Source organism: Microtus oregoni, unplaced genomic scaffold (assembly GCF_018167655.1).
Source record: "Microtus oregoni isolate MIOR12 unplaced genomic scaffold, Mior012 000004F_ref0000308, whole genome shotgun sequence".
Lineage (NCBI taxonomy): Eukaryota > Metazoa > Chordata > Mammalia > Rodentia > Cricetidae > Microtus > Microtus oregoni.
In genome coordinates this window covers 996,228-1,008,421 of record NW_024543063.1, presented here as the reverse complement: position 1 = coordinate 1,008,421, position 12,194 = coordinate 996,228, and the positions used below count along the sequence as shown (strand labels likewise).

General features: G+C 38.6%; 1 protein-coding gene across 1 annotated transcript in view; it reads right to left on the bottom strand.

The window, feature by feature from the left end:
- The window catches only part of LOC121447632 (CMP-N-acetylneuraminate-poly-alpha-2,8-sialyltransferase-like), a 97,575-nt gene extending 85,649 nt beyond the window's left edge, over positions 1-11,926 (bottom strand). Inside the window, 3 exon segments of the mRNA XM_041650994.1 lie at positions 5,527-5,658; positions 11,500-11,701; positions 11,704-11,926. Coding sequence (XP_041506928.1) covers positions 5,527-5,658; positions 11,500-11,701; positions 11,704-11,896 — 527 coding nt within the window. The 5' untranslated portion in view covers positions 11,897-11,926.
- Between the last annotated feature and the right edge of the window lie 268 nt (positions 11,927-12,194).

The window sequence follows — 12,194 nt, the reverse complement described above, 5'->3', positions numbered from 1 at the left end:
CAATCAGAGAAAAACAATATTAAAATGTGCAAAGTAGATGTTATTTACCAATGTGTTCTAAATGGAAGCTTTCAATTCCAAAGGGATAAAAGTCAGTGCCTGGTAGAAATATGTATGATAGAGACATATTTTTCTTCTGTACTAATATTGTCTATGCGCTATGACACTGGGTAAGTTTCATTATTAAGAACCAAACATTATAAGAATCTAGTTATTCTCCACAAATGTAGCCCCTACTATCAGAAGTGGCACCACAAAAAAAAATATCTATACACATTTATTAACCACCACTGGATTGCCTGAGAGGACATAGGAAGGGAGCGTTATCTGTATTTTCACACATCTTTTCATTGGCTGTGAAGAAGGTTGTCTTGGAAATAAAGACTGCACGGATGTGGTTTAATCATCGAAGTGGGTGATGCTGCCATTTCCCTTTGAAGAGACCAAAAATGGGTGGCTGCAGATGCATTTAAAGATTGTGCTCCACAGTAACGTCTCTGGCAGCTTCAGATGAGATGATCAGAGTCTCAGGTATAAAAGACGTTTCCGTAGCTTAGAAATCCAGAAGGGAAACTCCCTTTCATAGCATCAAACTGTTACAGTTACACGCATGTGAACAGACAAAGAGGGACTTTCCAAAATTGATTTCTTTTCTGGCTAATAGAAAATTAGAAGCAGATTAATTTCAAAATGTGTCATCAGATGCCCAAGTAAGCAATACACATGGACTTTAATTACTCTTAGGGAAAATATTTAAAAGGTGTTTTAAATGTTTGAACAAAATTTACTGATGCTTAGGTTGGCTAACTTTGGAGAGACAATGTCAGTCAGTGACATATCAGATCCTAAGGACAGTACACGTTTAAAGTTGTGTATTCTTCTAATGCTGGGTTATATGCTTAGCAAGCATTTGTTTTTACAAAGCAGTAGTTAAAAAAAAGCAAAGTACCTTTAAAAGCCATAAAAATTCCAAATCATATAGACCAATTAAAATTAAAAATAGAAAAAGCTTTTAGATAAGATTTAAAGCCTTCTGAATGCAGAATGTGCTATTTTAAAATGGAAAATTAAAAGGAAAAGATTTTGGATGACTTTAAATGATTTTTGGTATGTTTTGCTTTTTATACATTTTTATACATTTAATTCTTACTTTAAGGCTGAAATTATGCATAGGAAGTTATTGGAGATAAGATGGTTGGTAGAAGTGCACAATATGCTGACAATAATTATGGATGAACAATATTGTGGCCTAGAAGCACAAAGCTCCTTTGAAACCAGTGGGAAATGGTTAGTTTCTTCTCATTTTTAGAAAAGGCTAAAACCATCTTTATCAGATTTTAGATGCAATGAGACATAAGAATTCTCATGGATTTACTATATGTAGTGGTCACAGACTGTATATATTGAGGGAGAAATATTTAATTAGTTGAGAGTCCCTGAAAACAGGAAGTGTACTTCTTAGAATAAATTGAAAAAACTTTTAGGTTTTGTCAGAAAGACATAAATGGTTTACTTTAGAACATAATATGAATTTAATTTTGCTCAAAAGCAGAGTAAGCAAAATTGCTTCCGAAATAAACGGAAACCCAGCTTAAACTCTAAAGTTACAGACTCACAAATCAGCAAAAACTTATATTGTACATGAACCAAAACTTTGCAAACTTTCTTGCTATGTGTTCAAGCCACTACAGTTATTTAAAGACAGGGATTGTGTCTGACTTAAAAGAACAAAGGCAGGAGATTACTCAGATCTCCAACTGTCATTTGGTCATTCTAATTCAGACATTCAGACCTTCAAAGGTCTTTAGTTAAGCCAACACCTACTCACGGTGGCTGTTTTAATAGAAACTGGAAAAAAAATTGAAAATGCGTTTCATTTTCAGTGAGACTGAAATCTTAGTCACAAAAACCATTTTTTTTTTCCAGCCAAAGCTGGCTTAAACCAAAAGGTTGGTGAACTGTTAAACTGACAGGAAAGATCCTACACAGAAACTTCTCAACTGCAGTTTCAAATGTAACATCCCTTTCCATGCCGCTCATCAGTTGTCAGAGCAGCTGCAGAGGCCCAGGGGACTAATTTACTACATACTGTTTTCATCTGTGAAGTGTTAAATATAGCTAACCCCCCATCACATGCCATTCTCTCTTCTCTGTACATTTTGTCAACAATACGTGTTGTAGCAACTGAAATTCCACTGGAGCTACATTGAGGCACCAGAAAGCACTGAGTGCCATTCCTTACAGCAAGGAAACGTTAAGTGGAAAATCAAATTACCTTCTGTGTATAAACACACATACATCATAATGAAATTGATATCAATTTGTTACAGTGCATAGAAAAAAGGAGAGAGGAGAATCAGTGTTAGAACTTAGAAATTGGTGAGTACATGGTTTTGCCTGTAAAAGGAAAGATATCCCTACAAGACTAATCTGTCTAAAAGCTATCTTCCGAAGCCATTTGCCTCAAAGGTCTAAAAGAACAAAGTCCCTTTATTACTTAGTAATTCAGAACTTAGAAACATGTTACGGGGGGATGTTTTAGTACCAAAAAGAATATCCTAAGCAATCACACAAAATCAAAACTAAAATCACTCCAATATATTGAAGACATTGGTTATACACTTTAGCATTTCACACTTAGCTATAAATTTGGTAAAACTGGATGATGACAACTTACAATTTCTGTTAATTTACATCAAATAAATATCGCCTACTCCAGAAAAGAATACTCTACATTTAGTACTTAAATAGTATCATCTGCAATTTTTCCATTAAAAGACTGGCTCAGCAAAGCTCTGAATTGGAATGCCAACTCTGGCTACATGAGCTTCTTAGGCCACAATTAACATTCTCATCACTGGTTGATCACAGTCCATATGCGACTGTTGTATGTGGTGCTTATCTAGAAAAGAAATCTATAAATGTAACAGCAAGTTATTTTACAGAACTAAACACACAAATGTGCGCTTCTGCTGAGTTGAGCTGTCTTAAATGATTAAGGACTATGACAAATTAAAATAGCTCACTAATTATTGGTTGGGCTGTTTTGGGAGAGTAACTGAGTTCACTCATTTCTACACCTTTATTTAGCATTTGCACTTCTTAGTGCTTTGTATTTTTAATATATGAAAACTGAGAAAAGGAAAAAAGAAACAAAATATGTAAAATAGGTCAGGAGAAAATGCTGAGAAGAAGCTGACATTATTAAAAGCCTTATTCACAAGTAAGGAAGCTGAAATGGGTCACTTCCGAAGACAATGATATAAACAAACTATTGTTGATACAGCAAAGCCTTAGAATGTGGTAGGCACTTTGGTTGTAAATTTGCTCGTAAAGTTCATGGACTCCTTAAACCTTGAGTCTTCAGAGCACAAGAAACTCCAATCTCCTTGGACAATTTTCTACCATACAATTGTCTGGTAGGTCAACACCTGATGTGTTAATGAAAGCTGCAGACCAACGGGATGAAGGACTGAACACTAGAAACAATTTATACCCCCAAAATATAGGGAAGGCTCCTATACAATTATTGAGCACTTTAATGTAAATTAACAATTTATTAGAAATGTCATTAGATCATTATAAATAAAATCGTAATTTTGAGGAAAACTAAAAAAACCTTAAAACACAATTCAACTATTTAAGACAAAACTAATTATAGGTTTTGGACCAATCATAGCATTCAAAGTAGAATATTTGTAAAACTTGAAACTTTGACAGTATCCAACTACCCTGTCACAGATGGGTTTATTAGCAACAGACTTGTAAAATCTAAGTCAAACAACAAGATGTTGTTTTCATATGCTAAATCTTTTATTACAGGTGCCAAACTGATTAATACACATTAGGTATTGCTGTTAGAAGCAACTGTGATTTTTACGAACTGTTTGCACATTCTGCAATAATGAACTTACAAATTATTACTTCCATGCAAATTTCTATGTATTAGTCAATATTTGTTCACTGTTGCATTGTTTACCTCTTTGACTGTTAAAAGAAAAAAATATGAGCATAGCAAGTACTAGCTTTTCATTCACATTATCAGCTATTAACTGAAAAAGCTCACCTTCAAAACTGCAATTGCAGCCTTCATTCATTTATAAAGTTTCAACAGAGGACTCACAATAGTCAGTTTATATTTAACACCTTAAAACTGGCTACCTTAGTAAAAAGTAAAATGTAAAATATAGGTCCCATAATATATATATATATATATATATATATATATATATATATATATATAATCTATTTATTAAAAATGCATGTACTGAAGTATTAATTATAGAGGTGTATTTTTCATTTAATACACTTTTTAGATTTTCATGGAAATGACACATTTTAAGCATGGCTATGCATGTTGGTTAAACTAATGCAATTTTGTTTTGTATAACTCTTTATGGCTTTCTTTTACATCCTCTATGTAGCATTACCTAAAGGTCTCCTTTCTTGCCAGATAATTTTTCTTTGGAGTCATGATTTTAAATAACTTTTCTTTTTAATCATTTTTTTCTTTTCTCTTACAATCAACTTCTGAGACTTAATGTAATGCTCCTCATTCCTAATAATTATTTCATTGCTAACTTATATTAGATTCCAATGCAGAGCTACCTATGGGAGACACCAAAAGAGATACTACTCTATAGGTATTACAAGATGACAAAAATGCCAAGCTGATGAATAGATGAGACCCTCACTTTTTAATCAGTCAGTATTTCATCAATGAATAATTAGCGTTTTGCAAAAAAACACTGAAAACTGATGATTTTATGTATATGGATATGTTCTCTAAAGCTTCTTGAGTTCCTAATTACCAAAATGTTCTAGTTTAGGCATACCAACCATAGCAATGGTGCAATGAAATTATAAGGGAAAAAATGAGATTCTTACTTCCTCCATGCATAGGAATGTCTAGCCCAATTCTCTCATTAACTTTGGGTTGAAATAAAAGAGAGTGAAATGGATATAAGGAGTCATTGGAGTTTGCTTCAATAGTTAATGCTTGCTTAAAATGTGAGTCTGGTAAAGAATAAGTCAGAACTTCAGAAAGTTTATTTGCTGATTTTATACCCTTTTTCACATGAAATTATACAGGCATGAACACTGAATAAATCAAACCAATCTATACTTAAAACAATAGGAATCAAGGAACCTCTGTTCCATGCAGTTAAATGTCAAACCAGAATGAAGTCTCAAAAAAGAAAAGTTATGAAAATGATTCTTAAAATGAATGTCCGTCCTGATCAATTGAGTAAAAACAGGCTAAAGGTTAGTACTTTGCTCAATATTTTATTCTACTGATAATAAGATAGTATATTTGAAAGTCCATCATCCTTGAAAATTTGACTATGCAAAGATTTTATTTCTTGGTTCCACATTCTTCCATGAGGAACATTAAATATAACTGATTCACTTTTTCATTAAGGATTCATACTTAAGCCATAAATCAAGTGTCCAATATAAGTTTGCCAAACCCAACATATTTAAGATCATGATGTGAAATTTGGGGGGCTTATTAAAGAAACTCACCTTATCTCCAGGACTAAGGAAGAATTGATTTTCCAGCCTTGTACAGAATGTTGGAAGATGGTTGAGCCAGCCTTCCGAATGATTTTATCAGAGCTGTTGACAAGCGACCTGCTCAAACACAATTCACCATCTCTGAAAGAAAACAAAGAGGCAAGCTGTGTGAGAATTAGAAGCACTTTGCATAAGTGTCATCATACACAATTATATTTACATTAGTGATAAAAGATTGTATATTATTTTCACAAGTTAGAAGGGAGGAGAAGCATGAGGGGGGATATTCTAGAAATTAAGTGATGGATATTATCCCAGCAAACTTCTACATAATATTTTAGAACAGAATCTGTCTTTCATATAAGACAGACCTCAGGACATTTGAAGAAAAACAATTCCCATCAAAGCTACAATGCCATCTAGCCCCACACCCACTGCCTACATAATAAGCAGTGTGATATTTGGTCAATGACTCTGTAAGCCTAGGACTTTGGCCACCAAGATTCATTTTGTTTCAGAGAAGGTAAAGGTAAAGTTTCATATAAAAGTACTGAAAATACTTTTTACTGAGGACTACAGAGAAAATCTTATGCATAGCAGATCTGTCCATGTTCTTGATAGCATGCAGTGTTTGCTCTGTATTCTTGTGTCTTACCTTAGCCTTATGGCAAACAGCAATAAGATTATTTAATAAGCGATGACTGTGGAGATTGTGCATTTTCTCTCTAACAAAGTAACTTTTCAAACATTGTTGAAGTGCCGATTTAAAAAGAATTGTTTTCTAACATCATAAGGATGAGATTCCCAGGAGACAGAGAAGAAAACTCATTCTGTTCGTAATCTAGTGCTGTTGTATTGTTGTAAAAGTAACCACCTCTATTAATTAATGTTCTCTAGTAAATAGTTTACCATGTGAACTGGTGATTTTTAGGGTTTTGGTGGTGTTACAATGGTGATAGACAGTGTTTTGTTTTGTTTTGTTGTGACCTGTAGAACTAAGCAGTTCACCTTTGAAAAGATATTTGTCTTTCTGATTCTTATAAATGATTCAGAAAATTAGAAGGACATTCACTATTGCAGAGGAAGAAAAAGCTTAGCTCTTTTAATATTTGTACTGGTTATTTACTGTAACTACGAAACAATTTTTTTTTTGCCTCTCAATAGCATTACTAAAAAGCAACCTGACTGTTAAAATCACAAAGTCTGAATGTGTGTATATTGCCTAGATAATTTTCCCTACCAATAGAAACATAGCCTTTAACAGCTGTTGGAGAATTCTCAAACTGGACGCTTGTTGTTTGTTTCTTGCTTTGCATTATTTTGTTAATACGTAGTTTTAATTTAAAGCAACCCACTGTGCTGTTTTTGAAATCATGAAAGCCACTCCTTCTGAAATTTGGAACTCTATAAAAATTAATATTTTACACAGTTCTACTGATGAAAATGACACATTTGCATGTCTGTGCAAGGATAATGATAATCATTTTGCAGGGGTCACTTAGGATGTTAGGAAACAGAGTATATTTTTACTAAGCAGTGATCCAGTCATTAATTTTCATATTATACTTTTAGTGATAATAATTACATGTTAGTGAAAATGTGGATGTGCACAAAAGTTAACCTTAGTACTTTGGCATGCACCTTTAAGGAGGCATAAATTATCATTATTTTCGTGGGAAGAGACAAGGATCTTCACTCCATTAATAGCTGTAAATTTTTCTTTTTTCTACTACAGATTGCAAAGATTAGGATAATAATTTTCCAACCAATATGTTTTCATAGAAGTAAAATTGCACATGAGATTGAATTTTTAGAATTTATGTCTTATTATGGCACTTAATCGCGGGTGTATTTCTACCTGTTCAGTGGTTTTCATAATGATATAGTTGGTTCTATGGAGCCTTATCAGAACTTCTAAAATCAAAATTCAAACAGCAATTTTTAAAACGTAAAAGTCTGCTTTCTGTGGACACTATGCCACCACAGCGCCTCACTGCTTGAACTGCTTCTGTTACCTTGGTGATTGGCCACATATCAGGTTTTTGTCATTGGAAAGAACCTTGAAGGGAAATGGGTGGGTACAAGTCCTCAAACTTCTCTTTTACGCTGAGAAGAGTCATCTGAGCCTAGAGAGCATACTTTTTCTTTTTTTCTGCAAAGCTAGACAGGTCCCAAGAGATGTTTTTGCACATGATGTTGGTTTCGCTCTGTCTTAGTGCAGACTACCTGCCCATGAACTCAAGGCATGATGATGGATATTGCCACCCACTGGTTGCTTCTCTTTCTAGTTTGGACATGTCTTCTGAACAGCTGCCCTGGAAACATTTTTTGTTTGCACAGAGATATCTCCCAAACATCCAACATGCAATTTTAAAAGGGAAGAGACTAAAGATGTCAAAGAAATTACTCAGTTCTAAAGATTGTAATTTTCCAATATTCCTGTTTATTGTGCTGCAAAAAGTGGACAAAGATGATACTATATAACATCCACGGTTAAGGGATGCTCTTATTTTTGTCACTTAATATCTACAAATCTTTTGTTGGTGTCTTCTCCTTGATATGAGTTTTCAGACTTTGCAAATCTTTATTTCTTCAGTGCTGATATACAGGACAAAGGTGGTTAAATATGCTTTTGGATATTAGGTCTCTACAGCCAAGTGCCATCCCACTGAAGCGCCTAATGACTACTTATCTTTGGAATGAATGTGACTAGATTAAGCTTCCTCATTATTTTAAACTTCTAAAAGTAATATCAAACTAAGTTTAAATCCAAGCAGCGGGTATTTCCACATTTTATTCCTAGAGTGTCAAATAAATAAAGGTAAGATATAGTGTAGTGTAATTAGAAAGATAATGTATGGTGTAAAGTGGAAACCACGGAATGCTGATTTCCAAAACCACCATCTACCTTTAAACACATCGAAACTCACTTGCCCTATGCATAGTCTAAGTACCAGTGTTTAACTTTCCTCTCAGCTTTATGAATGCCAGAAGTCAAAACTGTTGATAATTTAGTAATCTAATGTAAGCAGACTTAAGGGGGGGGGGGGGAGATGTGCAATGACCAAGTATGCTTAAGTCTTATTTTAGACAGCCAAGCAAGTTCTGGGGAATCTAATCCAAACAGACACCTCTACACCATTTAACTTTGTCACACTTGCGAATTCCTTCCTCATGTGCATGTATTGCATGTGGACATCTGCAAAGCCATTTCCAATGTATTCTGACAAACATAGAAAAAGTGGGAAAGTGGGACAAAGAGTGAGGCCGCACTGATTGCTTGGGGTCTGCTACAGGAGGAAGGGCTGAACAGACACTGCCTTGCTGGGAAATTCTTATGGGGACGGGGACATTGACTATGAACCCAGAGGAACGTAAGGTTAAAGGACTAGGTTGACACTACGGCCCACCTGCACGGCATGCAGTGCCCCCCAAAGGCTGTGCACTGCCTCTGTGACTTCACTTCTAAATGAAGCCCCTTGGCTCTCTAAGTCACCTCAAAAGTGGTCTCTCTCTCATAAGCTTGCAGGGAGAAGAGAGATGAGTTAGCTGAGAGTCAGCTGTTCCACCAGAGGCAGGGCTGGGGAGTTGAAAGAAAAGCATGTGCTTTTCTCCCATAATGTTTCATTCTGGAGGAAAGGGGAACGAATGTCCAGAGACAACAGCTTCCCTGCACTGCTCCTGACAACACTGGCTCCACCTTGTGCTACTGAGTCTGGAACTCCTGGGAGTCAGAATTCCTCCAGCACGTGTGTGTGTGTGTGGGGGGGGGGGGGGGGGGGGAAGGGGGATCTCCATAACCAGACCCCCGTTTTGTTCTGAAAGGACTGCAGTTGCCGGCTTTATTTAAAGAGGAGGAGCTTTGAGCGTGAATTTTTTGTTTGACTGTCACAAAAGGTTCACTCCTTTCACAAACGATGCACCCTCCGATCCGTTTCCTTTTATCCTGCTCTGGCTTGCTAGTTCTCTGAGAGGAAAGGCTAGACACGAGGCACACCTCTCTTCCTGTTTTGTTAACTCAAGTGACTGCCTCAGTCTTTTTCAAATGATCTGGGACCAAAGAGGGCAAAGGGTGCAGGCCACGGCTTAGTAGAGCTACCCAGCCACGGTGCGGGGGCTGGAGGTTCCCCACCTCCGTTTAGTGCCTCCCAGAGCTGCGCCCACCCGCCAAAGGTTTCCAGAAAAAGGCCACAGAAGACGTGTCACTGTGAAACGCGGAACGTCCTGAATCTGTTATTCCCCCCCCCCCCCCCCAGGGCACTGGGGTGCATGCCTTCTCCCAGGAGGCAGTTTACCCAAGCTAGGAAATGATTCCTTCCTAGTATTTGGAGACCCTGCTCGTCGCCACGCCCACTCCTGCTCACCAGGGTCTCAAACCACTGGAGTCCTGGGGAGGCTTGGATGCTTTGTCTAGGCTGGGGCTCATCTTCCGAACCCATCAGTTCAGAAGGGAACAAAGAGCCTCTACTCACAAGCCCCAGCCTCCGCCTCTCCCAGGAATTCCCACGCGTGAGTTCACCACCTTCAAGACCCCTTCCTTTGTCTGCCTGGCAAAAACAGGTCTGCTGGGGATGCCCACACCCCTCCCAATTTTTTCTTTCCCACCATTGACGTGGATTTTCAAACCACCCACTTCTGTGTAAACGACCTCACATGGGTCTTTTATTTATTTATTTATTTATTTATTTATTTATTTATTTATTTTCTTTTCTCTGATACAGACCTTGAATAGGTTTGCTGAAGCATAAGGACCATTCAGCCTCCTCCTTATTAGCTTTCCTTTCTCCTACAGTCCCCTTTGAATGTGGTACTGTTAGGCTAGCTTTGTACAGACTGGCAAGTCCTTCCGCGAGGATACACCTGCGTCTTGCTCACTTAAATGCGACTGATTACTCATAGAGGAGCAGGGATATTAAGAAAAGAGCTGCGTAAAGTTTCACAGTGTGTGTGTTACCAGCCCCGTGCCCCCGCGCAAACAAAAATGGCAAGCATCCTTCTTCGTTTTAAAAATGTCAGAGACAATTTAAAAACAGAAGGAAATCTCAGTCAGGGCAGTTTCTTTCCGACTGCGGAAACCTCCGGGCTAGGAAGGATTTCCGAAACAGGACTTTTAACAGAGTTGACAAGGAGGATCATATCCTCAGAAAAAAGCTTCCAAGTCAGTTAGAGACACGAAGTTACAAGGAGGTCTGCTCCCCAGAGACTTCAAAGGCTGAGAGGCCAGATGAGAGAGGAAGGAAGTGTGATATTTACAGAACTTAATGGGGCGGAGATTTTGAACACATCTTGACAAACTCAAGAAAGAGAAAACAGACTGTGAAGGCATAGTGCCCTTCTAAAACAGAAACCACGAAACTCAGGAGTTTTATCCGTGGAGAAGCAAGTAAGGTATCATCCTTATTGGCCCTGTAATTGCTAATTAAAAAAAGAAAGAAAGAAGCCAGATCTCACAGGCGCCTCCCACCACCACCAAAATCAAAAACAAACAAACAAGGAAGAGTAAAGAAGAGCCATTTCCTCTTCTGTGAACTTAAACTTCTGCCTTTCGAGAAAGCCGCATTTTATAGTATTTTCCTAGACTGGCAGGACACAGAAGGGAGGAAAGACAAGGACTCAATGAGTAAAGACATCTCCTGAGTTCCGCTCAAACATTAAAATGACAAGGGCACACGTTCTTTGTTGACACTTCTGCAGTGACTTCTTTGGCAAGCGGCACCCTGTGCCAATATATCTGTCACCACCACCACCATCACCACCACCACCACCACCACTACCGCACAGGACAGGACAAGTTAAACTCATACAGGAAACAGCATGGAACCCCTTATCTCCACACACACACACACCTCCAAAGAGCCATTGTTATTTAATTCATGGCACTAGCCATAAAGAAGCTCAAACCAACACACACAGCTATCCAAACATCACTCTGTGCCCATTTCACCATGGCTTGACTGTGTCATATCCTGAACACGCATTTACCCGATGAGTTGCGTCTCCTGGTGCTCCTCAGTTCTTGCTATTTCTTTTGTCTTATAAAAGATCAGAAGTAGACTTATAGTGCAGATGGTCCACCGTTTTCTAATGGAGCGCATCTTGGGTGCCCGGGAAAGTCCTGGTTGCCCCAGCTCCGGCACCTTCTCCTGGTATAAAGGCTCCGTTTTGGGGAAATAAGCGAGGGGAGAAATCTGAAAATTGCGAAGGGAGCGTGGAGCCGAGATCCCAGAATCAGGTCGCTAGGATGTTCTGCGGTGGAGCTCTCTGGGCTCCCCAGCGCTGCCCAGCGTCCTGCCGCGCAGTTTGCACTAGCCAGGCCAGGGTCGCTAGGCGCCGTCTCCCCGGGGCTCAGGTTTCTTTTCAAATGTGACACCTTGTGCATAGGAGGTGGCGGTCGCTTCTGCAGCTGGGCTGGGGGCGTCACTGGCCCTTTCCTCGCCGTAACAGGGAACTGATAAGCAAGGCCAGCCAATCACCGGGCTGAGGGGGCGGAGGCTGCTGTTGCCTTGCGTTGCTGGCGGCAGCTAGGAGAGTAACGTCGTGGGCTCGGTCTGCACTATGCCGGGGGAGGAAGCTCACTGTCGCACGCGCGCGCGTTCTCGCGCACATACTCAAAAAACCAGAGACACACACAGACACACTCCTACCGTTTCCTAGGACGCCTAAACGACAACGCCACG